The sequence below is a fragment of the Dermacentor andersoni genome, chromosome 8 (genome assembly GCF_023375885.2).
Source record: "Dermacentor andersoni chromosome 8, qqDerAnde1_hic_scaffold, whole genome shotgun sequence".
In the NCBI taxonomy this organism is placed as follows: domain Eukaryota; kingdom Metazoa; phylum Arthropoda; class Arachnida; order Ixodida; family Ixodidae; genus Dermacentor; species Dermacentor andersoni.
The window spans coordinates 84,731,399-84,757,613 of record NC_092821.1 but is presented as its reverse complement, the minus strand read 5'-3'; the positions used below and the strand labels follow the sequence as shown (position 1 = coordinate 84,757,613).

The 26,215-nt window shown below is 45.8% G+C and overlaps 2 protein-coding genes across 18 annotated transcripts in view; both read right to left on the bottom strand.

The window, feature by feature from the left end:
- The window catches only part of LOC126538704 (uncharacterized), a 133,956-nt gene extending 126,097 nt beyond the window's left edge, over positions 1-7,859 (bottom strand). For all 16 annotated transcript variants that reach the window (XM_055074870.2, XM_055074867.2, XM_055074856.2 and 13 more), the window contains exons 1-3: positions 7,775-7,859; positions 5,858-6,020; positions 1,860-2,027 (exon numbers count right to left, since the gene is read on the bottom strand). In XM_055074870.2, coding sequence (XP_054930845.2) covers positions 1,860-2,027; positions 5,858-6,020; positions 7,775-7,844 — 401 coding nt within the window. In that variant the 5' untranslated portion in view covers positions 7,845-7,859. The remainder of the gene's footprint in view (positions 1-1,859; positions 2,028-5,857; positions 6,021-7,774) is intronic.
- An 8,230-nt stretch (positions 7,860-16,089) lies between these two features.
- The window catches only part of LOC126538679 (uncharacterized), a 79,577-nt gene continuing 69,451 nt past the window's right edge, over positions 16,090-26,215 (bottom strand). For both annotated transcript variants that reach the window (XM_072289805.1, XM_072289806.1), the window contains 2 exons: positions 20,392-20,559; positions 16,090-16,345 (listed from right to left, as the gene is read on the bottom strand). In XM_072289805.1, coding sequence (XP_072145906.1) covers positions 16,177-16,345; positions 20,392-20,559 — 337 coding nt within the window. In that variant the 3' untranslated portion in view covers positions 16,090-16,176. The remainder of the gene's footprint in view (positions 16,346-20,391; positions 20,560-26,215) is intronic.

Genomic DNA, 26,215 nt, shown 5'->3' with positions numbered 1-26,215 from the left:
GTCGAAATTTCCGGTGTCCTCCACTATGGCGTGCCTCATAATCAGCAAGTGGTCTTGGCACGTAAAACCCCACAATTTAATTCTTTAATTTTTGAGAAGCGGCACACACCCAGTAGATTCAATCGTGCAGCTCGATAAAGCGTTGGCATGAAATATTTGTATTAAAAAGTGGCACATGACAAGGAAATTTGTGGCACAGCCTGCTAAAGCGTTGCCTTTTTGCCCATGAAAAGCTTTTTCGATTCCGCCGCGAATGGAAGAAATTTGTAGGATCTTTTTGTCATCTTTGTTTGGCACATTTGCAGTGGCACATTCCTAGTTACTAAGTTGGCGTCCAATATGTTCATTGAAGAGCGTCACAGTCCAACTGGCACACATCAGTGACCCACGTCAGGGTCAGAGTTATTCGTCGGAAGCTAGCACAGACATGGCGAAAGAGGCAGAGTTGTGTTGAACAGTGATACCTATGCAGTCCCGCATCTACAGCGGCCCATGTCGGCGTGAAAGAGGTTACCTTGAACGCAGCACATATCTACGCATTGCCACCTACACAGTGACTGAAGTTGTTCCGGCGGTTGGTTTCGAACCTTTTCCCTCAGCACCGTAGCCCGCTGTGCTACCAATTTGACTTTGTGCTACCCAGTAACCCAGGTAGGCGGGAAAGCGGTTACAGGCATACATGCATATGCGGGTAGATATACAGCTCGCGGAAAGTACGTGACAAGCCCTAATGATTCTTACGGATAATTTTTTTTTGTTTGTCCGGTGCCTGGCAGAATCCAACCCGCGTCAGATATTTAAAAAAAAAAAAGCTTGTCTCAACATCTATTCACGTATGTGCGACACGGTAACTTTGTAGCGGCTCGGCTAGATGGCACACGGTGTCCAGAGGGGAGCGAGTTAAAGGAGCCTGGATGCATGCGCGCCCCATACATGACACCTTTCGGCGGTGACGGTGCGGCTTGTCGCTACGTTCCTTCGATGCTTTGGCAGACGTTGGAAAAAATATGCTGGTATTAGTGGAGGAGTTTGTGAAGAAGAAAGATAGAGAAAAACTTAGAGAGGCCGCTAAATTTGAGGTATAATGCATTTACTGATGTATCAAATTACCTTAGTATACAGATGAAAAGTATTGTGCCGGATACAATTTTTCCACGTGCATCTTGTATCTGCATCCCAAGTACCTATCGCTTCGTTATCTTGTCTCAGCGTCATGATACATTCGCAAATCAAATCTGCATAGCCCTGCACTACAACAATGACCGCCATCCGTGTCCATTGAAGACACAGATGCCAGTGTTCACCGAGCGCCCCCATTTGCTGTTCTGTTTGTTGAAATCTGCCTCTATTATATAGAGCGTGTTGCATTGCTGGCCAGATATGCTGTAGTGAACGTATGCAGATGTATAGGTACATACCACTGTTGTACTCGTGCGTTACGAAGGAGTAGGTTTTCCTTTAACTGGGTTGCGCGAAAGGACGACCTCTTTCCACCGCCTTTGTAGCGGCGGTGAAAGCACGATCACCACCGGCCACGCCGAAAAACGGGCGAAAGAGCTCAAGAAAGCTATTCACAACGATTTTTGTACAGGCATGGTGTTAGCATTACTTCATAAAATGAGGAAACTACGAAAGCGCAATTTGTAGAGAGCGGAACAAGCTGCCATTGATTGCATTCCATACATGTTTTTCGATCTACAAAAGAAGAATATGATTCGAGGCTTAAGGCATCTAAAAAAAATATGGGGTTACAAGGTTGACCGTACCTGTTGCATTACTTCACAGCAATATATATTATATATGCTCGCAGAAGATAGGGCCTCAAAATTAATATCTCTGGGAGTGAAACACAGCCTTACCCTGTGCTGGAATAAGGCGGCCAGCACTCGTCCATGTCACGAACACACTGATTACCACTGGCGGTGAGGTATACGCTTCCGTCTCGGCACGTGCAGTCGCTGCCTATCAATTCGCAGTGATCACTACCACGTGAACACCAGCAAGAAAAACAACCCGGCTTGGTATTCCTGGAAAGAATAATGAGATAGCCAAATGGGGCCCTATTTCTTTAGGCATGGTAAAATGCAAAGGTAGGGCTATTTGTCTTCTTATACTCCTGGTATATTACAATATATATTTAAACACTTTCTGTAAGTGCAGAATACGACGCGCAAAAACGTAGGTATGCACCCTCCAGAAAAATAGTGGAAAGTGATATGAAAAGGGTCACTATCTTCCGACTAGTAGAAAGGCCAGGGTTATAATGACTTTTCAAGTCAGCTCATAATGCCGACTTATACCTTACGAGCAGTCTAGAAGTTTGTTAGTGTAAGAATAATTTTAAAGCGTTAGCTCTTTCCTACATTGTTTCTTAGTCACGTGTCTTTGTTGACATGGCTACCTCGCGCAATGTGGGATTTTCCCATTGATGGAAGTACGCGTGGCATCGCGTTCAGCTCCACCATCGAAGAAGAGAGTTTGGTCATGTGATGCAAAGCTCGGTTCCTTTGCACACCATCAGATGGTGTAACATTTTACGCGCCAGAACTTCCTATGCAACAATCCATCGGGATGCATAACAGGTTATAAATCAGTGTCATCATTGTCGTCATAGTTTCAGGTTATCTCGATGGGTACTGAATCAAAGGAGGGGTCAAGAAAGTTAGCAAAGGAGTACAGGGTAAGTTAAAGTGTAAGCACAAACCCAGGGGTCAGCAGAGCGATAGTCGCAGGAACAGATAGAGTAAATTTGCTGCAAATAATGGAAACATAAGAAATAAAAAGAACATGGATATTTATTAAAACGGCCGGTGAAAAAGAAACTGGAAGCGCAAATCTGGAGGTTAACAGAATGGGCTCCAGCTCGTAACCTAAGAACAGGAACATACCGTAGAAAATATTCTGAACCTAATTAGGCATGTGTCAGCTGCAGCAAAAGCCCGAAGAGAACTCAGCACATCTCAATGGCATCTGAAGGCATTCACCAGGCGAAACCCGTACATAACGGACACCTTACAGAAGTGCTGGAATTCGGAGTAGATTGAGACATTAGCCGGTCAGCAGTAACAGTACAAATACATATAGATGTTTTAAAGACGAGAAAGAAGATTAAGAAGATGTAGGACAAGTGTTAAACGGAAAAGCGTGCACAGCAGACCCGATTAGCTCAAGCGGATAGGTGACTATTTGTCACCGCCCCGTTTCAATGGGGATGCGAATAAATAGAATTATTATCACTGACAGCTCAACCCACTGTAGTAAGAAACTAATATGGCAACCTTGAAGAAGCCAGCCGAAGCCACGATAAAGAAGGGAAAGCGCGAGCTCGAGACGAAACTCCTTGGGAGCTCGAGGTTTCCGGAACGAACGAACGTACGTTTCAATTGTTGACTTCCTTTTACGTGTTTTTGTGATATGAGCGAATCTTCAATGTGACTAAGTACAGCCAAATTCTATAGGATATATGCGTGTACTGTTTGTAACGCAGCTTTTCTTTTTTGTACCAACTTTCTGCTGTACTGCTGTAGGCTGCTCCTTTTATTACGGGGGCAGAGACCTCGTCAGGCAACCATGCCTTAGTCCCTGCCACCCGCAGGATGATGTGAATTTCCTGCAAATATAAAACCGACCGACCGACCGACCGACCGACCGACCGACCGACCGACCGACCGACTGACTGAGCTTGCGCTGCCAGGCCAGCCAAGGCGTGTACGGGTTCAACCTGAGACGCGACACGGACCAAGCCGGCGCTACCAGACCAGCCGGGACGAGACTGGCATGTCGTAGGGTAAACCTGTGTTCCGGCCAGAGCTGTGATGCAGACCAGGCTGAACGGGTCGGTGCTGTTCTCGCGGTGAACGAGCGTTCGAACCCAGTGGTACCAGACGGCCTTGGTCGAGAGCGACAAGTTCGGGCGAGCCGCGTGAAAAGGGACCGGCACAACCTCCTGGTGGGGTCGTGGCCACGGTGCAGCGTTGCTGACCACGTGGGCCTACCGTGCTGTCACGTGAGCAGTTCATCATCTGCCCGTTTGCTGGCCGTTTGTACGACGAAATCGTATAAACGGCACTCCAACTCTACGCGCGCCGACACCTCCGACATCGTCAACTACTGTGAGTGGTCTTACGAACATACGCAGACTCATCGTATTGTCAGGGAGACGCACGCTCGGACAACTCGCGTGAGTGGTGGAGCGCGTGGGCCGTATATAAATAGTTCAGTGTCTTGTTAACTCATCATAAGTGTAATTGTTGCCATCTGTCGGGGATAAATCTTTGTCCTGTCTATCACTTTGCTTCCTGCATCTGAGTCCCTGGTCCCACGAACTACCCCACCTACCGATGTTGCTGGCACAGTATTTGCACAGTACTTGTTTATATTCAACTGGTGATGACATTTCACGGGCTAACAAATGTTAAAGGTAATCGCTTAACTCAAGACACACCTTCCTGTACCGGAAGTTTCTCGAGTGGTTGTATCTGTTGTCGATGTTTCGCGGAGCTTTGTGTAATCAAATTCTGCAGACGATGGGAATACTGGTGTACATTCTAGTAGTTACACTAGCACCAGCAATTGTGCTGGAAAATCCATTGACCTCTGTGTAAATAGCTGACGCGTCTGATCTGCAGATCAGATTTCAACGATTGCCGGCTGTTCAGATTCCGACGATCGCCGATCGCCCACGCCGTTCTGCTTTGAGTGTCACTTGCTGTTGTGGGCAGAAGTTCACCCAATAAAAAGTTGAGATTCAAAGTAGCATACGCTAAAGGCGAAAGCCGGCGCACTCACGGCACATTCAATAAAGTACTTGACATTCTCATTCGAATGCGTCGTTACTTCCTGTTACTTGATTTCTACCACCAAAGGTCGCGGGTTCGAGTGCGTTAATTAACTGTGCCTTAAAAACCTTAAGCCTTAATTAACACCAAATGTCATGTGTTTGACTGCCTTCAGTGGTCGTGGGTTCATCCACTAATGGTAGCATCATGAATTTAGGTGGCATTGAATTTTGGTCCAACCAAAGGTCGAGGTTTCGACTCCCGTCAAAGGTCGTGCTCACGGATGCCTGAATTAACACCGAATGTCATGGGTTCGACTCCTACCAATGGTCGCAGGTGGCACCAGGAATTTTGGTGTCATTGAGTTTAGGTTCCATAACGCCGGATATCGGATTTTTCGTCCGTTGAGTCGTCTAAGGCTTTCTTTGCCTTGATAAGTTAGTTTCGCGATTCGCCGTTTTCCTACTGTCTTCTTCACCGTCACGGCAACGCTACAGTATTGTGGAAGTTGTTCGCCGTCGCGACCACCAGCGCTCACCTTTCGCTTCCGTTTTCCACCGCGTCGCGTTAACGAGATATTGTTTCGCATCGTTTGGTCGAGATAGTGTTTCGCATCGATTTCCGAAGAGCATCGGGGACAACGAAGTGACGGATGGTCGCAACAAGTGATTACGCCGATATTTGCTTGGAGCAGATGCTGAAATAGCGCAGCTGCCACGTGCGATGCTTTGGAATCTTTCCAACGCCGTTGACAAAAGCAGAACAAGTCAAGTTTAAGATACAGCGAATTATTTTGTAATATTTCGGCTATTGTAAATAAGATGACCCTGCTTTTTCCTTCCGAAATTAAGCTCACGCCGACAAGAATGTAAGCCTTTCTTCGCGAGTGCTTTCTTGTGCGCAGGAAAGCTCTTACATTGCCACAAAAGGTTATCTTTGAGTAAAACATATCACGCACGTTTGTAGTAACAAACGCGGTTATAAACCCACATAAACGCGCCAAGCGGCCACATCACGGTTACTGCAATGCAGGGAAACATTTGCACAGGCAACTGCCGTATTAAAGAGACCTCACTCACGTTGTATTGGGATGCATGCCGCAGTCCTCAGCGTAGACGATGCAACGTCCTTTGTTGTTCAAGTACAGCCGTCCGTGTCTGCACACGCATTTGTCGGTCCCCAGTGCACATTTTGATCTGCCATTCTTACAAAAACAGTGAATACAGGATGCACGCTGATCACCTGTAAATAACAAGCGTCACATTTAAGGCGCGCACTCAGAACAGGCGTGATAAGCTAGCTGCTCTATAGCACCACATTTTATAAATGACAACTGGTCATTGGACGACAACCTTTGTTAGGTCGCTGGTTCGGCGCACATAGTCCTCTACTTGGCCTTGCTCGCAGTTTGCTAGGCATGGCTAGTATGGTAATCATTATGGTTGTAATTGTCGTTAGCCTATTATGTGCGATGCTACATTAAGGCCTAGCCCAATCATATCACTTGGATTACAGTATAGCGCTGGCGAGCAAGGACAGAGGTGAGTCGTAGGAGAATGATGCGCTCCCCTCTGTCCTTGTTCGCTAGCGCTAAGATGTTATCCAAGTTCGAATACTAAAACGCCCACCATACAGCCAGTGCTTCATCTCATCTCCAGTTACACGTATACTACGTTATGCGGTTCCATCGGAATATTATAAACGTAAAATTATTCATATCTCCGCGCACCAGTGGTTATTGTTACCAGGCGCACATGCCTTTCTGTTATGGGCGGCCTTCTGACTGCTAAGTAGCCACAAAACTTTACTTATACTCCCCAAAACTTTGTACGACGTTGATTCCGATGTTTTAGACAGCTTCAAAGCGTGATGTCAGACTTTAACGAAAACTTCGAAGCAGCACATTGAAAATATGTTCTGCACTAAACAAAGTGTAAAACAGCGTGGAAATCTTCCGGGTATGTATAAAAGAGAATGAAGGCCATACGTCTTGGTGGCTGTCATTTTCGCGCAAATATATACTCAGAGGAAAAAGATGCTATAGATCAATGGCTTTAATATCCCGGCCACGGCGGCCGCATTTCGATGGGGGCGAAATGGGAAAACACCCGTGTGCTTAGATTTAGGTGGACGTTAAAGAACCCCTGGTGGTCGAAATTTCCGGAGTCCTCCACTACGGCGCGCCTCATATTCAGAAAGTGGTTTTGGCACGTAACCCCCCCCCCCCCGCCCCCCCAAAAAATGGCTTTAAAGTGAGAACAAGCGGCGTTTGGAGCATTAGATTTCGAAATTGTCGCATAGTGGAGAAGAAGCATTCTATGTTTCGACGTAATGAAGGTAACTTCAGCTTTCTCCTAATAATTCTCATGACAGTGGCAGTGGGTAAGAGCAAGAATGAATAGGATCTTTGAAGATATTGCACGAAGTTATAACTAGAATGCTATCAAGGCAAAAAACCCCAACAGAACCAAAAAAAAAGATATCCCCGCAAGAGAACAGCAGGTATTTCTTACTGATCATGGATATTCCCCTTCACACGCAAAGATTGAAGTCCCTCTTCTCAACATACCTGGAGCTCTCGGTAGTTACTTCCTTCCTCTACATACTGAGCAAATACTCGCTCTAACGCAGTTTTAACTGCGCCTAGACATTGTAATGGTAAGCTATATGAGCATTCGAAGGTTTTGATTTTGTTCCCACTGCAAACGATGAATGTTTCTACTGTCTATATTGAGATACCCTCTAAGCCTGCAGGCTCTGTAGCGCTCTTGAGCACAGAAAATTCCGCAGCTGCTCGCCTCAATAATTCAAACCACAGTGCGCTACCCTTTAGCTCTGAACACATGCATGACCGAAATCCTCGTTCGCTTTGACGCTACCAGTGGCGCTGTAATGAAATGACATGCAACAGATACATTCCAAGGTGTAGATAACCATTTTTGAGCCAACGCAAAACTAAGCCATGCACAGGAAGCGTGATCACAAATAGCGCTCACCGTAAACAATATCTGGAAAGGCCAGATTAAGTAGAATGTACAAGTACGCGCTCACTGAAAAGCATTTCATGGTTAGTCCAACACGCATCCAGAAAAATTTTGAGTGAATCTAAATTTTGGCTCACGAGAAGCATAGCAATTGACTTTAAAGGCGTTTATGTTTTTTTTTATTATTCACGTTAATAAGGAGCTGCACGATAATAAAGCCTGGCGATGGACGTCTGACAGTCTCTCCGACTGTGTGTCTCACAATACCGTCTTTCAAAGCAGTTCTCTTTGTCCTGAGAAAATTTATATGATGCCATAGCTTAGAAAAGCTTTCAAAGCACATCGGGTCATAATTGCTTAGAAACAAAAGTACACACACAGCCACACGCTAGCACTTTCGCGTTGAAGTTTGGTTTCAGGCGTCACAAGAAGAGATTTTAGACGCAGTTAAAGATAAAATGATTTCGAAGAATAAAGTACCCATTTGTAAACGTTGCCTAAAGTAAAGCTTAAAAGATTTACAAGAGGTTTTTTATTTGGGCGGCATTTCTAGAAAATCAAAACGTTGTGTGATAGCAATATTGAAAATTCGAAGGAATTGGGCGCGGGAACGCTACATATTCCGGCACAAATTGATGAGTGTAATCAATTAGTCATAGAAATTCTAAACTCAGCAGTATGTCAAAGTCCTTTACTATGGAAGCAATTGCATACGTTTCCAGGTAACAATGCCACAGCAGAATTTTATGTTTGTAGCGTCTTCATAATCTCAAAAAAGAAATTACATGTGACATGAGCCTAACACCGACCACATGAAGCCAACAGAGAATGAAGCGAAGGAAAGCACCGGAGAAATTAACTGTGGTTGAAATTGGAATGTACAAAGCAATGAAGAGAAATGAAAGCGGGCGAAAAGATAAATTGTTGCATGTGGGAGCTGAACTCCCGACCTCCGCATTGTGCGTGCGTTGCGCTACCAATTGTGCTACGGCCACGGCTATCAGTGCATACATTAACTTGGGTATTTGTGTTTCCTAGATCTAGCCCTAGGAGTGTTAGCCAGTGCCACCCAGAGCCATGTTGAACGAATGTGGAACATCGCCCCCTCGACATGGCTCCACCCGATGTAGGCCTAACATCGTGACACCTTTAATAAATTCTCAACTATTGCACGTTTACAGACTTGCTCTGAAGCTGTCACGAATACCCGGGATGATGCCTCTCAACTACTGTTTAAAAATAACCTAAGGTCAAGCCATTTATGTGCATTATTTCTTAGAATGACGCTTTCAAAAATTCTCTTCTATGAGCCGTCAGATGTTGCGATCCTCTTATATGGCCAAAGGCGGGTCGGGATGATATTCTATAGACGTACATAAGCTAATGTGTGTAACCCAGAAAGAAGCCTGATGCGGTAGGCGGACGTAAGCTTGGCTGGCTGAGGCTTGAGATTGAGTTAAATAGTTGTAGAGAACGATCTCGGGCCACTAAAAGTAAGGGGCATATTTTATGGCGGGACTAAAAAAAAATAGATTTGTTTGGTAGGTAGACAAAACGAGCTGCATTATATGCAGGGCTTGGATCACTCAACGTGAGATAATAGTTATCTTGAGCTTTTTCTTACTACGAGAAGCACAAAGGAAGTTTTGCCTTTTACACAAGAAGACCTGCTTCCACTTTATATTCCATAGGTTCCTGTTTAATTTTAATGACCAGCCAGACACACACTCTCGCTTATTTTCATGCGTCAACATACAGTGAAACATTGTTATAACGAAGTTGAAGGGACAGCCGAAAAAGGTTCGGTATACCATTATTTGTTATATCTATTATTGACCTTTAGTGGAATATTTGCCAAAAGGGATGTACCACTTTAAGCATGTGCAAAGCAGGATGACATTGTGCCACGCGAAACCACTACACGTTCACGTATGCGATGAAATTTTAGTGAAACAGCGAAAGAATATTCTGCATGTCCGACACACGACTTCATAGCACCTGATGCGACTGCCTTTACAATAGCTGCCGTCGTATCCCGTGTGATAGTCTTTCGCTTTCGCCTTTCACCTGGCTTGTCTATAGCCTCGTGGCATCAGCGAAATCGCGACGCGGTCACAGAAAAGAGCTTTCAAGCTGCGAGGCAAAGTCCATACGCGATGGAGACGGCACGTGACCCACAACGCGGCGCACTCGCTACGCAACTGATGCAGGCTGATGCGCCGCTCTCACGTGGCCCCGCTGTGTGATTGAAGAGGCTGACGAGCCTCGCGACAACGACACGGCTTGGCCTAATCGTGGCCTCAGAGAGTGTGCCGGAACCAACGCGATCTCGGAGGCTACTTACACGTGCACAGCCTACGTGGCACGCCGCAGAATCTTTCGCACCACCACGCGCAAGCAAGCACCCAAACGATCGCGATTTCACTTCTCTATATTCAATGTGGCGCGTTGTGCAGGCTGGCACTAAATCCCCCTTAGCTGACGTTGGGTGGGCGCAGCTAGGCGTGGTTTCTGAAATCGCACAGATGCAGTCTGGGTGGCCACACATAGCTGTACTTGCCTGCGCGGCGCCACAGCCAGACAGAGAAGTGCGATTGCGATAGTGAGCTGCTGCTTAAGTGCAGTTACAGGCAGTGGCGAGAAGAAACAGTGCAGCTCGAGAACGTATTCAACGCGGGCACACAGGAGTCTTGAACTTCTGCACCGATTCTTGGCTTAATCCCAAGGAGAGCGATATGTACATTCAGGGAGCAAGGGTCGGGTATATTTTGTTTCGCAGAGAAATATAGTTCGTCCTATGCATTGCCAGAAGTTTACTTCGTTGAAACGAGGTTTGGAATGGACAGACCTCCATGGGGATTTTAAGGAGAATTTCACTTCCTTTGCCATGTTGTTGTAATCAGGTCTGACTGTGTAACGCAGTCGAACACGATGTTAGATTTTTTTACCTGCTAAAGTACGGACCCTGCTACGGGAAGCTTTCCGCGTTACACGAGCAGATCACTAATCCCCTCATGATGTTTGCAATTGCTCCTCCTTTGCAAAGCCCAACTTCAGTGCCACCAAAATTTGCGCCGCAAACACTGGAAGGCGTTGAAGCAGTCGCGGTGCTATAATTCTGTTGCGTGACCGAGGAATAATAGCGGTAACGCAATGCATGCATTGCCGTGTAACATTTCGGCCAATGGGTAATGGTTACGAAAACTTGTTCTTACCTACCTTTACAATTTGGCCACACTTGGCCCTTGCGCAAATAAACAAAATACATTCATACACATTCATACCTTTACAATTCTGGTGGCGACCGTTGTCTGGTAGTAAAATTCAGGACTACAGCAGTCATTGTCGGTGATATATTTTGGCAGTTGTAACAAGCGTGGCTGCCTTCATCTGTTTGTTGTCCCGGCGATTACTCCATTTGACATGTCTGTGGCATGGTATTAAAGCTATCTCCTTTATATTTCGTTTGTTCTTTGTTAATAGTCAATGTTTATTAATAAGAAAGAAGCTTCCTAACTCTAGATCCACGCACAGGGTTCAAGTGCCCTAGTTGCGATGCGTGAAGCTGAAATGTTTATTCGCTCGTCACCCTCCCTGACAGCTTAGTACTGTGCAGACGTTTGCTAGATCGCAGGACAAATTGAGTGAAGAACTTGGAGCTCAAACTCTTTTACAGAGACGATGGGTGAGAAGATTGCATTTTATAGGAGATTCGCCGGTTCACTGATATTTGCGCAATTTTATTTGTAATTCTAGCTTGCTAACATGGTTCTTGGCAGCACTTATAATAAAATATTCAAGTTCGTGCAGGGTAAAAAATGCGTACACGAACATCTTGGCTATTCTCGCAGAGTGCGTTCTAGCTCAGCTGGGACACAGACATGTACGACCTGTGAATCTGCAGTGCTCAGCATTTATTTAGCGCTATCGTGTTCTTCGAGAATTTTAAATAAAAGATTTGGTGTGCATAGGTAAAAGCCTTGCAGAAAATCCACCTCTCATTGCTCCCTTATACGAATGGTGAACATGGATAATTTTCTACCGTAGATCTCTTGAGTAGGCCATTTGCATTATTGTAAATTTATATTGGATGTAAAGGACTTTATTGAGATCAGGAATCACGTACACTGTGCTTACTGTGCAATATGGCGATAGCCATTCTAGATGAAAAAAAAAAGAGAGTAGATGAGAAAATAAGCTTCCTGGTCAATAACCAAAGTAAAATTTTGAAAAAAAAGATAGCGACAGTTCCCTTCGTGGAGCTGGGTTGCGCGCAAGTGTACGGGTGCTGTTCCCTTTATTGTGCATCGTCCGTAGAATGTTTTAAAGATGCTTTGATTGTGTTCAAGTGTGGTGGTTTTACCAAGTATTATTTTTTTATTTTGTATGTTTTATGTCAGTTTTTCGATTATTACAAAGTGTAACGAAGTACCACTAGGAAAGATGGTAAGGTGCAGTAAGGAATTAAGCAATATGGTAAATTGCTATTCCCGCTATTAATTTTGCCATTCTCCTTCTTCCCCTTCTGGAGACTCCTGGGCACGCCAAGCCCGCGCTCTTCTCGGATTTGTTGAGCTCGTGCCCGGCGCTTAGCGACGGCTTCGGCGTCGGTCGGCTTGCGCTCGGCTTGTCGCCGCTTGCTTCGCTGCTCCATCATTCTCAGTCGGCGCACCGCCTGTCGATCTCCTGACGAACCCTGTACGTCCACAGCGCACACACAACCCGCAGCAACTGTTAGGAAACAGCGCACCTCCGTCTACCCTCCTCCTCCTTCGCGACGATTCGCCTTCTTTCTCCTTCCTCACTTTGCTCAACGCCACCTAGACATTCCTCTAGATGGCGTTGCTTTTCCACGCGGTTAGCGCGCTCCTTCGTACTTTCCCCGGCGGGCGATTTTCTTCCCCACCTGCAGGCACCTCCTTCCCCCGGCACTGGCTACCCTCGCGGTGACACATAATCTCGCCGATTTCACAGGCGAGACACGTACGACTGCGCGTGAAAAAGAAGTGCTGTCTCGCGCGTTACAAAGTTCACATTATTCGCACGCATGTAAAATTTTTGGAAGCTTCTCTTTCGAGCTATCTAACAAATGTGCACCACTTAACGAAGCAGTCTGGAAACACTAGGATGCGGGCTCGGTTCACGAAAAATAATAGGATTTGCCCAATTTGCAAACGAGTGAAAATGCAGCAGAAGAAGCACTTCTGTGAGCCGCTGCTTTTACCTTTCCAATAATTAAGAAGCAGGAACGTAACCTAACACAGACGTCTGTGTTGAAACGAATACAACAATGACTGCGTTACACGTATCCATAAAAGGGTCCACCCGGTTTCTTCCCACTAATAATGAAAAGGATGGTGAGGTATACTAATGAATGAGTTTTCGTGCCCGCATCGCGAGATGGCGATGCTACAGGAGACTTCGCCGTGTGTCGACGCAATTTCTTTCATATCCGTGAAAATATTGATGTGCTAGACAATATTCAGCAATAATCGCGCCATAAAATGGCCTAACACGATCATTTCATCTCCTCTCTAGGTTATTTCTTCCATCAGCATACGTTTTCCTTATGCGGAAGTTGGCAGCGGGTGAATCAATGTTACTTGATTGTTGTAAACCCATGTAGGGCATATAGAATTGTAGAATATATACATCAGTCGGATCCATTGACGGGCTTCATATGCACTACTGTGCATGGTATCACTTTGAAACTGATAGAAGGAGTGGTTTATGGCGTTTTCACACATAACGCCACGTGATGGAAGGCTTTTTAATTAATGTTGCTGCTATTTTGACGAAGTATATTGTCATCTTTATCTCTACAAAAACCGCGCTAGATTACGCTTTGTCCACAAGGTACAGGTTTCTTAGTAATAACATCTTACTAGCACAGCCAGTGCCCAGTTAGTAGCACGCCCTGATCTGCCGGACACCCACTAGAATTAAAATAGGTACGAGCGGCCCCAACTGCCAGGCTTCCTGCTTGCCGGAGGTTCATGGCTTGGGAGATATTTGTACAAATAGGTTTGCTTGCTGAACAACAACCAAGACATACAAATCTATAGAAGGATGTCTACCAGTTCAATACAGGGAATTTACCACCAGGTGGGTGTCCTTCCTAAACGTTAGAATCTGGTGTTGGCCGGGTACCTGGCTGGGAGTGTGGACACCTGGCGCCCAGAGACCACGCAGACTGTGAGCCACGTGACACATCCCATTCAAAGCCGAGCAACAGTTCGGGAATACAGAAAGAATCAGGTGGGTTCCCAGCGGTACCGGGATTTGAACCCATTACTATCGGCATAGGACGCGGATGCTCTAGCTCTAGGCACTCCCACTGCTAGAAGAGTATGTTGATGAAAAGAAAAAAAAAATTGTGGCTGAACTCGCCAATGATGCCTCTACAAGTACGCGCATAGCATTCTTTTGGAACAAAAGTGAATTCAGAGATATTTCAAAAGGATTTTTTTTCATTGAAGAACGCCGTGAGCCAGGTTATGCCCACATATTTAGAGTTGATTGCCTTCGGGATTGGCCAACATCTTTAGACTGTACTATCTTCGGGATCGGACCATCTTTTTTGCACTGCACCAGTTTAGAGATCAGCCAACTAAAACCGTTAAATTGCACAAAAGAAAATGCTACTCTAACAATCGCAAGAATATTATCCCTATTAGATGCGAAACAGACTGGATGTAGAGGATCTCAAACAGCAATAGATTGGCCTGCTTGCGCATGAGCTTGTTTTATTGTTCACGTGCTTACATGCCTCTTGATAGCGTACATGCAGCTTGCATGAGCTGAAGTAGACGCTGTATGATAAAAAGAAAGGACGGAGACCTAAAAAGTGATGCATCCCTCCAGCACGTTCTTGGACATATCAAGAAAGCGAAATGAAACGAGCGGTAGCAATCAATAAATGAAACGTTTCTTCCGTGTGCCTCTCCTTCATTATCAGGCGATGTACACCTGACGGGAAGAAAAAGGAATAAACCTTCATCTGTTCGTTTTTGCATCATCATTAGCCTATATTTATGTCCACTGCCAGCAAGAAGGTTTCTCTCTGCGATGTCCAATTACACCAGCCCTGAGCTAGCTGATTCCAACTTGCGCTGGCAAACTTCTTAGTTTCATCAGCCCACTTATTTTCTGCCGTCCTCGACAGCGCTTTCCTTTCCTTGACACCGAACCTCCTTTTGCATATATCGGCTGAATTTTGCGACCTGTGCTTCTTTTCTTGTTTATTTGATTGGTTATTTTGCTCTGCTTGTATTGCTTTCCTTTCTGTATTTAGCCGTGAATGCGTCAAAATGAAGTTGCAGTTGTTAGCCTTCAAACCTGGCTCGTTCCGTGCTCTTCGTTTTCACATTGTAGAAATGCCGGCAGTGTCCTAGGAACCACCACAAAGAACTGCGCTATCCTTTGCTTAACCCTGGCGTCTCGTGGTGACGTGAGCACCTTAGGCATAGTGATAATGGCGATGGCGTTCATGACTGTCGCACACATATTTTCATTCAGATTCACTAAATGAGTTACCACAGGGACGTCCTGAACCAGGTAAGTAGTTCCCGTCATCAGCGATGATGCCAATGGGATCAAGGAGGGATGAAGGCAGGAACGTTGACTAACAATGATATATTTGTGCCACAAGATTAATGAAATAAGTAATGAATTACAGTCAAAATCTCCAAGGCAACTTCCGATCTATCTCAGAGCAATCCAATATTACAACCCTTAAAGAATGACCTATTCTACCATAACGATTCTTGCTTTGTCGCACATTTAATCGGCAAAGCAATCTCATAAATGCTGTTAACCTGTGTTTCCTGAACTTACTGTGCAGTTTGATTCTCCACTTCTGCAGAACTTCTCGTATCTGGTTTGTCTCCTCGTACATAAAATGGGACCGCCAATAGAGGTTACATAATGCCGTTACAGTGAAGTTCATTTGTCCAACAGAAGTTCATTGTTCAATATATATATATATATATATATATATATATATATATATATATATATATATATATGTTAACTGCTGAAAAACTTGGATGTAATCACTACTTTTGTCAGGTTTGCGATCCTGTTTTTATCCAGTTCAAGTTAGCATCGGTGCTTGCGGCAGTTCGGAAAGACCAGAGTTTGCCAGTCAGCTTTGCCTCTATATTGACCGCTGAGGGTGCCTTCTAGTAGATTTGTGTTACAAATCAATTAATACATACTTCCCTTCTTTTTTAATGCGCCTGTTCACCGGTTCAGACCGTTTAACACCGTACATGAATACTTGTCAACTTGCCCAGTCGGAAAACAATAACTAACACTGACACTGGTTTGTCTTTCTCCATTTTTATTGGCATTCTTTGAATCTCTACAGGCCACTAAAAGAACAACAAGAATAATGCTACGAAAGCATGATCTCACGGAGAACGAATAAATGGTCTGCAATGAGCACTGTTACGCACACATTTCCCAGTTTTCTTGTAGCGATACACTCTGTTAACGCAGTCACAGCTGGTGCCTTCGACTGAGCACATCTGAATGTCTTGGGGGCAATTACACATTGCACACCCGTGTTCCTGTTCTATGCTGTTGGGGAAGAAAACATAAGACGTAATTGATTATTACATGGCGGCCTTTAAACGGGCAAAGACAAAATTTCAAATAAAGTGTAGCGCATTGGACAAGCGATGACAGTCGCTGGGGATGCTTTGCATAATAACCGCTCTATCTGCTTTAACGCGCTGTCTTTAAGAACATGGGCGTTCTATATTAAAGCAAGCAAAAAATTCCATGATAGAACTCGTTAGGCACGGCTGCAGCAACTAGTATTATGGGCTGCAGCAAAAAAAAAAATAAAATAAAAAATAAAAAGGCGCAGATATTTCGGCAAAAGCCATCGCACTATGACTGCCGAGGGTGATGCGTTTGCATTGAATCAACATAGCGACACGAGGACGCCGGCGCGTGCGAACGCTGAGGAACGCGTCATGCGACAACTGGGTGCGTCTCTGGAGCTTTCTTCTGGACGCGCTTCGCCCTCTAGTGGCACTGCCGAGAAGTCTGCGCGCAGCCTCCAAGACCAGCTGGTCCGGAACGCTGGCGCGATGAGGAGCGTCACGAGTTGCGCGGCAGACATCGCACCTCGGTACTGAACGACATAGTGTGGTCCACACGATGATCTTGAAGGGAAAGCGGTGGCGTTCCTCAGCGTCCAGCGAAATAAATAGTAGAATAACGCTAACTAGACCCCCTACTGCCCATTCCGTTCGTGCCAGTGCAGATCAGCAGGTGTGTTAGGGTGCTGGCAGTGGCGTGCTCATGACGCTCATGTCAGCAGCGAAAGGCTGAAAGCTGGCCTGTTTGCGTTGACATTTCTTGTGGGCGTGTTTACTTCGCCTGGTCGTTTTTAAAGAGAAACGCAATCACCGTCTCAGGAGACCCTCTAAACCATAGAGTTTCTCACTATAACACCTAGAGGGAAATCTGGCGCCACCATCTATAGGAGTTTCTAAGGGGCACCGTGCCGTCATGGGAACGACGGTATATGTGCCTGCGAGGCTTCTGTGGGCTGGTGTTGCAAGAGGCTTCGTCTAAAACGTGGCTACACAAATAACGCGTTCTTAAAGTAAAATCTTCATGAAATGTCTCCATTCACGCAAATTGCATCTTTACTCACCTACGATGCATGACGAAGGGAAGAAAAGCAAGAACAGACCACAAACTGTTTCAAAGCGAGCGCGAATCTTGTCGTCTGTCCTCCAACTTTGGCGGCCCGCTGATACTTTTTACGTTTCATATCATTCTACATGCAATAATAAGCTCTCATATTTAAACAAAACATGCTTTTGTTGAATAATAAAGCTAAAACAGCTTTTTACGTGCAGCTTTAGTAGAAAATGAATGGTCGTGACAAACGGAACGGTGCTTGCCTGGTTCTCCGAGAACGATGCCAATCCGAAGTCACAATATACCGCCATTCCCGTGCATACCACAGCGCAGCAGCACCAGATTTCCCTCTAGGTAATATAGTGAGGAATTCTATGCTCTAAACCATGTGCTCTAACCATGTACCCGTGAGCCGCGCATGCGTTGTCGAGCGGTACATCAACGGGAAGTAGGTACCAAGGGCCGATGTGTTCTTGCACCTAGAGCGCCCGTATAATTTATCGTGCAGTTAAAAAGGAGAAAAGCTAAGGGAGACGTAAGGGTGGGAAAGCGCGAGAACGGCAAGTTAGAAATTCTGAAAATGCAAGCGCGAAGTCGGGCTTCCTCAAGGCCTGCAGATATATTGACCTTTCTCGAGGCAATGCCCTGGGCACTGCCATATTTGATCACGTGGTGACGCGCCCTTTGTTTGCCTCCACTGCCTCCGTTTCCTCCGTGAATACAATCGGTTTGTATGACGCCGGTGTGGCTTAGAAAACCTCTGTTTCGTGAGATATTGTAGACGGTAACTGGGCGGATGAAACAAAGCTTTGGCCACAGCCTCAGAGAACATGCGAAAACGCCTTCGAAGCTGATTAAGCTACAAGCTACATCCAAACGGCTCAAGCAGCATATCGCGTGCTGGCTTTAAAGGCGGGGCCAAATATGTATTCCAAGCTTTCCGAACTATCCGCTCATGAACTGAATCAGGATTACTGCGTCTTGCTCGTCGTTCTTTGTTTGGCGAATATTTTGACGCAGTGGCTGGCCAGCTTTGACTATCTGATTATTTTCTGCCTAATCACTCGCGGGCATGCTCACTTCCGATAGATTTGTTCTTGCTGCGCGCAAGGCTTGAAACGTAGCTATTTTGTATCTTGTAATACCTTGTAGCGAAGATTTATTATCGTTAGTAAGTGGATTAGTCTTGTTGACAGTTACGAAACATTCAGCTTCGACCCTTTGTGCGGTATCGATATAGTCCGTTATTTATTGTGCGTATTCGGTGCACTTATATTCAAGTGCGCTCATTCACTCATTGACACGTCGGCAATAGACTGGGCGTAGGTTTCCGTGCCAGTTGGGGTAGGTGTGTGTAGATACTGTGCGCGAAACTTCCTATGACAGGTAGCGGCGCTACTCCCTTTGCCATTGCCTGCCGAGCAATACTCACTCTTGCCAACGTTCCGGAGCTGAATCAATTTTTTTAAACGTTAGTGATACAACGCTGGCAGATGAACTAATTTCTGTATCCTCGAGGAAAGCCATACATTTCGAAGTGCCGGTAACATCTACGGACAGTTGCAGCAGTAGTCCGCGAACTTGGCCATACAGATTTATTCCGTTCCTAAGTATGCCAGTCACTATTCTTTCCGCAACTAGTGCATACGTCTTCAATCTGCATGATTCAATCCAGCATGACTGGAGCACTCAGTTGCATTCCCGACAACTGATCACACAGAAGCAAAGTGGAAGCGGTAGTAGTTTTGTATTCGTGCGCTGTCGTTGACGCCACGTGTGGCACGCCACCGAAAGCGCCATTTCGTTTCCCTAAAAAAAAAAAAAACTGCTCCGCGAAAGGCTCAATAGCGCCAACATTTTTTTACAATGAACAATGAACCATTCCTTTTCTATTACGAATTATTTTGCGACGAACCATTCCTCTCTATCTCTCTCTTTCTCTAAGCGCTGAAAACGAATTGATCTACACTTGCACGAGTGCAGTTATCTGTGGAGTATACGTAACCAGTGAACAAGGGCGCCTTCTTGTTTTTTGTTTCTTTTGGACATAGTGATCCCGGTTATATTTAATGCCTCATTGCGACTCGGAAATACTGTGTCGCAAGTGGCCGCAAAAGCCACCGTCACGATATTGATATTGATGCAGCTAAGTGTAGCTTGTTATATTCAGGTTCCCGTGAGGTTATCTTCAAAGGGAGTCTTCCACTGATGCTACTTGAGATTAATATTTTGTGTTATGAGCATTCGATTTCAGGTTTCCTATGCGATTATTGTACCTTAACTGATTTCGCTTTATTAGGCTGCTACATTGCTTTCAGCGGTTTCTAGATTGATAGCTGTACTTCTCCAGGTACAAACCCTGAAAACGCCTGGTTCCGTAAGTCTCACTTTCAAGCTCAGCTAAGGTCAAACCGCGATTATTAGCCTGCCTAATGCGTTTCGAAATGAAAACGAACAGCAGCTCAAGGGCAGTCATTCGTGCCCCCACCACCAGAGGCACTGGCTACATCCAAGCAAACTGTACCAGGAGAAAAAGTATATGGTTGAAATATTGGTTCAAGAAAAGATAAAAGGTGAAAGTGAACGTTGGTTTTCAGAAACACGTGAGAAAAAGAAGGCCGCACCTACTAGTTTGGGACCACGTGAGCTTATTAGGCAGGAAGTCTGGGACGGTACAAAATGTCCTAGAGGAAGAAGGAAACCACTTGGAAAGGGACACGACATTAAATTACACACGAAAAAATAGCAACCGAATCTTTCCAAGACGATGATGAGGTTGTATATGAGGTAAAATAGAGCATGATTGAGAAGGGCTGGAAGAGGAGCCGTTCTTGGCAAATTTCAACTGGAAGAAATCCTTTCTTCAGGCAACAGCTACGACGAGTTTACACTCAAACAGCATTTCCTGCGATATTTATGGGACAAGACGAACATATACCCCTAGGGCAACCAGAATGGTTACTTACACTTTCAAAACTTTAGTACTGCAGTCCTCTTTTTTGGTGACACATTGCGATGAGTTCCTGAGCAGAAAGAACCCGTTGATGCAGTCGCACAAGCCACCATCGACAGGGCACTTGGCAAGGTTTTCCGGGCACTTGCAAGCAGCACACATGCCTTCAGGATTCCGAAAGCTGAAAAGAAATATTCTGGACATAAGTTTTCTGTTGAAGGTTCCTGTATTGAAATGCATTAGCATGCTTGAGCCATGCATGAACGATTCTTAGGTAGAAGCTAACACGAGGAAACTGGAGTGACTCTTCTTTAGTAAAAAAATAATTTGTCAGTCATTAGTAGTGAATAAAACGCTCGTACCGACGATAGTGTTTGACGAGTAACGATAGTTGACAGGTTAGTGTTAGATGTATGAGTATATTATGAAAATTTTGTAGTGTCGACAGTAAGGTTGTGAGCGCCGGGCTTTTAAGCTTTATGCGTCATGACGGCGATAATGAATTACGCGCGGCATAATGGTTGAACTATGCGGACGGTCCAGCACATTTGTTGACTTGATATGTGCCCGTTTTTTTTTCCGTGAAAAAGTGAAGCATGTTTATGGTGAGTGTTCTCCGTGGCAGCGTCGATAAAAGCTTCATTTTTGATAGAAATGTATGCAATGCGGTTTCTCCATATTTTTCATAATTTCATAGTTCTTCGTGAAATTATTAACAATTGTGCAAATTGTGGTCAGATGTTTCGAGAATATGTACTCTCTGTTGCGATGGCGTTGTGTATTTTGAAGCGAAAAGCTTCACTACGCTAGTCAACACCGCGCTTCGCGCGAGCCGGCGTATGTCGGAATTGGCTCCGTAAGCGTGTTCGGAGTCGGGATTGGCTGTAAGCATGTTCGGTGTCAGCGCAGGTGGCCACTGCCGCGCGCTATGCGTCATCGTTTGACGTTCGCCGCAAGTGCGTGTTTATCGCGGAGGCCGACTATATAACCGCTTGCCGGAGAATAGGCGTGCGCATTCAACACGGAAGGAGAAGAGAGTGATACTACCGATACAGAGAGCTGTGTTTATGGCTGTACAGAAATCGCAAGACAATGTGCCCAACAATGATAAATAAAGAAGTTTAATAATCCTGCATAACTTATGGTATATATCATTGATAAGCAACTTGCATAACTACACAAGGCACACGTATAGCATAACCATAAGCTAACCAAACCATATCTATAAGTAAAAGCGTAAGCATAACCATAGGCTAAATCATAAAGCACAACCATAAGCTAAACCGTAAGCATATCCATAACATAAACCATAAGCATATCCATAAGTGAAACCGTAAGTATATCCATAGGCTAAATCATAAAGCATAACCATAAACTAAACCATAAGCATCACAGAACATTTTCGCTTCGAGATATCCAGACTTAACCTTAGCTGAGCCGCAGCCAATTGTTTTTTCACAGTGCCATATATCAGAATTCACTGGGAGGGTCTGTATTTTATTAGTTTTTACAGGCTTTTTAGGAACTCGAATGAGCTGCAGGAATATGAAAGGGTTTTAGGCAATGAAAGGAGTACCTAGTCCGTAAAGGACATCTTGATGAGACACGGAAACCGGTGGGCAACATTCTCAATGTTGTGGGAATTGATCTGACGGCCGACATGATGTCTTTGAAGGCTACGTCATCGGTTAAAAATTGTTGTTTACAGATCCTACCCATATCTTCAAGTTCTTTCTCAGTCGCACTGCCGTCGAAACATTTCAGTAAAATGTGCTCATATATTTGGGCAAACATTGATATTGGTATTTTGGCTCACTTTCCTTGTTTTGGTGCCAAAGTTTGCAGCACGAGTCAGTTGACGACCATTCTAACTTCAGAGAAAAAGTAGGCTATTGCTTTTGTACAAATTTTGAAGCTTTTAGATTACACCTTCTATGAGGAAGACGAAGTGCCTTTCAGGCAGAACACCGAGTCTTCCAGCTCTACTTATCTTGTGAATTTTTTTTAGACTTTGCCAGTGAACTGCTATTTCCTCCTTAACTGCGATGGAGATGGAGTCTCACGCGCATCCGCCGGACTCGGCAGTGCCCGCGACGGCTGCCTCCAGGAAGCGCAACGGCACCGAGAGCGACACTGACAGCGACGACACCATGCAGTACTATGTCAGCCGTGAAGATTCTTGTGACGACGCCTTCGAGCTGGTGCGGAGTCGTAAAGCAAAACGAAGGTTTCTCAGCGCATCCCCGAATTCGAGTGAGTCCACCGTGAGATCTTCGCGGAATACCGAGGAGCTCACCATCCTGTTCACGCCAGTTCTCGCTACTGACAACCTGAGACGCCTCAACAGGCAAGCCGTGTCTTCACATCTAGAGGCACTGGTTCCGAATGAAATCAAAGACATCAGAGTGAACACCCGTAAGAACGTCCTAGCAATTGACGTAGAACACGCGGCTGCGTTGGATTCCTTGCGCAATGTCACGGAACTTGACGGGATGAAAGTCCGCCCTCATATTCCGCTGAGCAAACAAATCAGTAGTGGCGTAATTTACGATGTTGATGAGACCATTGCCGACTCCGACCTGTCGATCTTAACCAAGCCAGCTACAGAAAACACCATCATCACAAACGCGTTTCGTCTTGGCACGTCACGGTGTGTCAAAATCATATTTAAAGGCGAATCCCTACCATCGCATGTAAAAGTGGGCCACTTCCGACACGCAGTTCGCCCCTTCATACCAAAACCGCTGCAGTGCTGGAAGTGCATGAAGTTTGGGCACGTGAGTAGTGTCTGCAAGAACACTACCGTCTGTTCTCGCTGCACTGGGCCCCACACCACTAACACGTGCGAAGCCAGTGTGCTGAAGTGCACAAACTGCAGCGTCCCTCACGATGCCTCCTCGAAGGAATGCCCGTTAGTTCGCAAGGAAATGGCAATATTTAGGAAAATGGTTAGAGACCACTCGTCTCACCGAGAAGCAGCAACATCTATTAGGCGGCGACGATCGCGTCGCCGACGTCGATCACGAACCTTCAAAGCCTCTGCAGAGCGCCAACCACGTACACTGCCACCCACTCTTCCGCCCAGGCCAAACGCAGTCAGCTCAAAGGACAAAGATGCAAAGAACAGCCCTGCTGCTGACGCGTGACCTGCACTCCCGAGGCTACATGCTCCTACTGAGCGAAATCAGACTTCAACAGCAAGGGACACTTCGACTGTTCCTGAAAAACTGACGGACCAAGATCAACAAATTGTTGTCATGATCAGCTCTCTGGTGAGTGCTATTCGTGTTCTTCTGGACAAGATACAGACACCAACAGCTCGAAGTGCGTTGCAAGTGCTGGATGCCATCAATCCGGTTCTAGCGAGCCTTCAGAAGTCCAGTGCTTGAGAACTTCTACAGCAGAACCATGGCTCATCGACAGCAACAGCGATCTTTCCGGGATGATGTGAGAAGTGCCTCCATATTCCAATGGAATGCGAGAGGCCTAAGGTCACGTATTTCGGATTTTCGACAGTTCGTGTTTGACTACCACTTTCCTATACTGGTGATCTGTGAACCGAACTTATCAGCCTCCCTAAGACTATCAGGATATGAACCTTTTGTTTCAACAACGTGTGCCCGTAGTAGTAAGGTTCTGGTTTATATTCGCAAGGACCTAACGTATTTTTCGCTACCCGTAGCGCCACACGACGGTAACCAATACGTCTGTGTTAGTGTGAAAAAGAAGAGGCTGTCTTTTACTATTATTGGCGTCTACCTATCCCCAACAAGTCAGTTTGACAGCAAAAGACTAGAAGATATTATGGCTACTACTCCCGGTCCTTGGATAATAACAGGGGACTTCAACGCTCACCGCCATATATGGGGCAGCTCCAGGATAAATTCGAGGGGCAGGTCACTAATATCCTTTGCATCAGGCCACAACCTGTGTCTTCTAAATGACGGAAGTCCGACATTTCTGCGAGGAACAACGTACAGTAGCTGCCTTGACTTGACTTTGGTGTCACGTTGCCTGACTTCGAGCGTGCAGTGGTTCACTGATATTGAAACCCATGGAAGTGATCATATTCCGACCTATGTGAGAATCAATGGTCTAGACGCCGCATTACCGGATGTATCTCGTCAAATCGATTGGTCAGTCTTTCAAGATCGAGTAGAAGACACCTGCAAGAAACATATCGCACGCAGATTAGAAGACATAATTGCAGACGCAATGCAAGATTGCACGCGTTGCTTCACACATTCGAAAAAGCGTACAGAGAATTACATTGAATTGGAAAGGCTTCGTACAATGCGCCGCCGTGCTGAAAAGAGGTACAGGCGCACAAAGTCAATTCTTGACCTCAGAGAAGCTCGGCGCATGCAAAAGAAGATAAGACGCCGAATGGATAAGCTAGCGGATCAAAGATGGAAATGCTTTTGCGAGTCACTAGACCCCCGCAAGCCATTGTCCCGTGTGTGGCGTACCCTACGGGGTCTTTGCTCAAGACCCCAGCAACGACACCCTTTTAACGCCCTCGCTCTCTATCAAAACCGCCGCGAGATAGACGTTGCAGAGGAATTTTGCGCGCAAATCGCCGGCGGCACAGTTTTAGTCCCTGACATGGCTTTAAGCGACATCCCCGGTCCACGAGATACCAGCATGGAGGCTCGATTCTCTATGGAAGAATTAGAAGCTGCTATGGCGCTCTGTAGGTGTTCGTCTTCACCAGGGCCCGATGGCATAACATATACTGCTTTGCGCCACCTAGGCCGAGGAGCACGAAGAGAACTCCTCAGCCTTTTTAATAGTTCATGGCAAGATGGTGTCGTCCCACAGGAGTGGAAACGCAGCCGCCTGGTACCGCTACTAAAAGCAGGAAAGTCGCCGCTCGAACTGGCATCGTATCGGCCTATAGCACTTGCAAGCTGCGTCGGGAAACTCATGGAACGCATGATACTCATGCGTCTCGAATGGTCCTAGAACACCACAAGATTTACCCTGATTCTATGGCGGGATTTCGACGAGGCCGTTCGTCGATAGACAGCGTCATCGATTTAGTGTCATCTGTAGAACAGCAAAAATCTTGGAAACGATTATCAATAGCGCTCTTTCTGGACGTGAAAGGCGCTTACGACAACGTTTCCCATCAACCCATTCTAGACGCACTTTTGACAATTGAACTAGGAGGGCGAGTATATCGATGGATCAGAAACTACTTGACACAAAGGTCCATGTTCGTACGTACGGAAGATGGTCCCACTACCGACCACTACACATGCCGAGGAGTTCCCCAAGGTGGGGTTCTAAGCCCTATTCTTTTCAACCTCGCGCTTCTTGGGCTGGCCGAATCCCTACCGGAAACAGTGAGTGTCTCAATCTACGCCGACGACATCTGCATCTGGTCATCAGCGGTCACTCGTCTGCAGGTTCGCGCAAGGCTACAGAAAGCAGCAACACAGGCATCTCACTATCTTCACACACAAGGCCTTACCATCTCTACAGAAAAATGTGCGTTAGTCGCTTTCACACGAAAACCAATGTCTAATTATCCAGTGTGCATTAATGGCCAGCCTATCTCCTACAAGAGAAATCATCGGTTTTTGGGTGTCATTGTGGACCGGGACCTCTCTTGGAGCCCTCATGTTGCCCACTTGAAGAAGAAGCTCACATCTATTGTTCATGTCTTCAAGTTTATCGCCGGGAAAACATGGGGATCCTCAGTGGGCTCCATGCTACAGTTATATCGAGCACTTTTCATCGGATTGCTACGTTACAGTTCTCCCGTGCTTGCTAAAACATGCAAGTCAAATCTTCGAGAACTACAGAGCGTGCAAGCACAGGCACTACGTGTT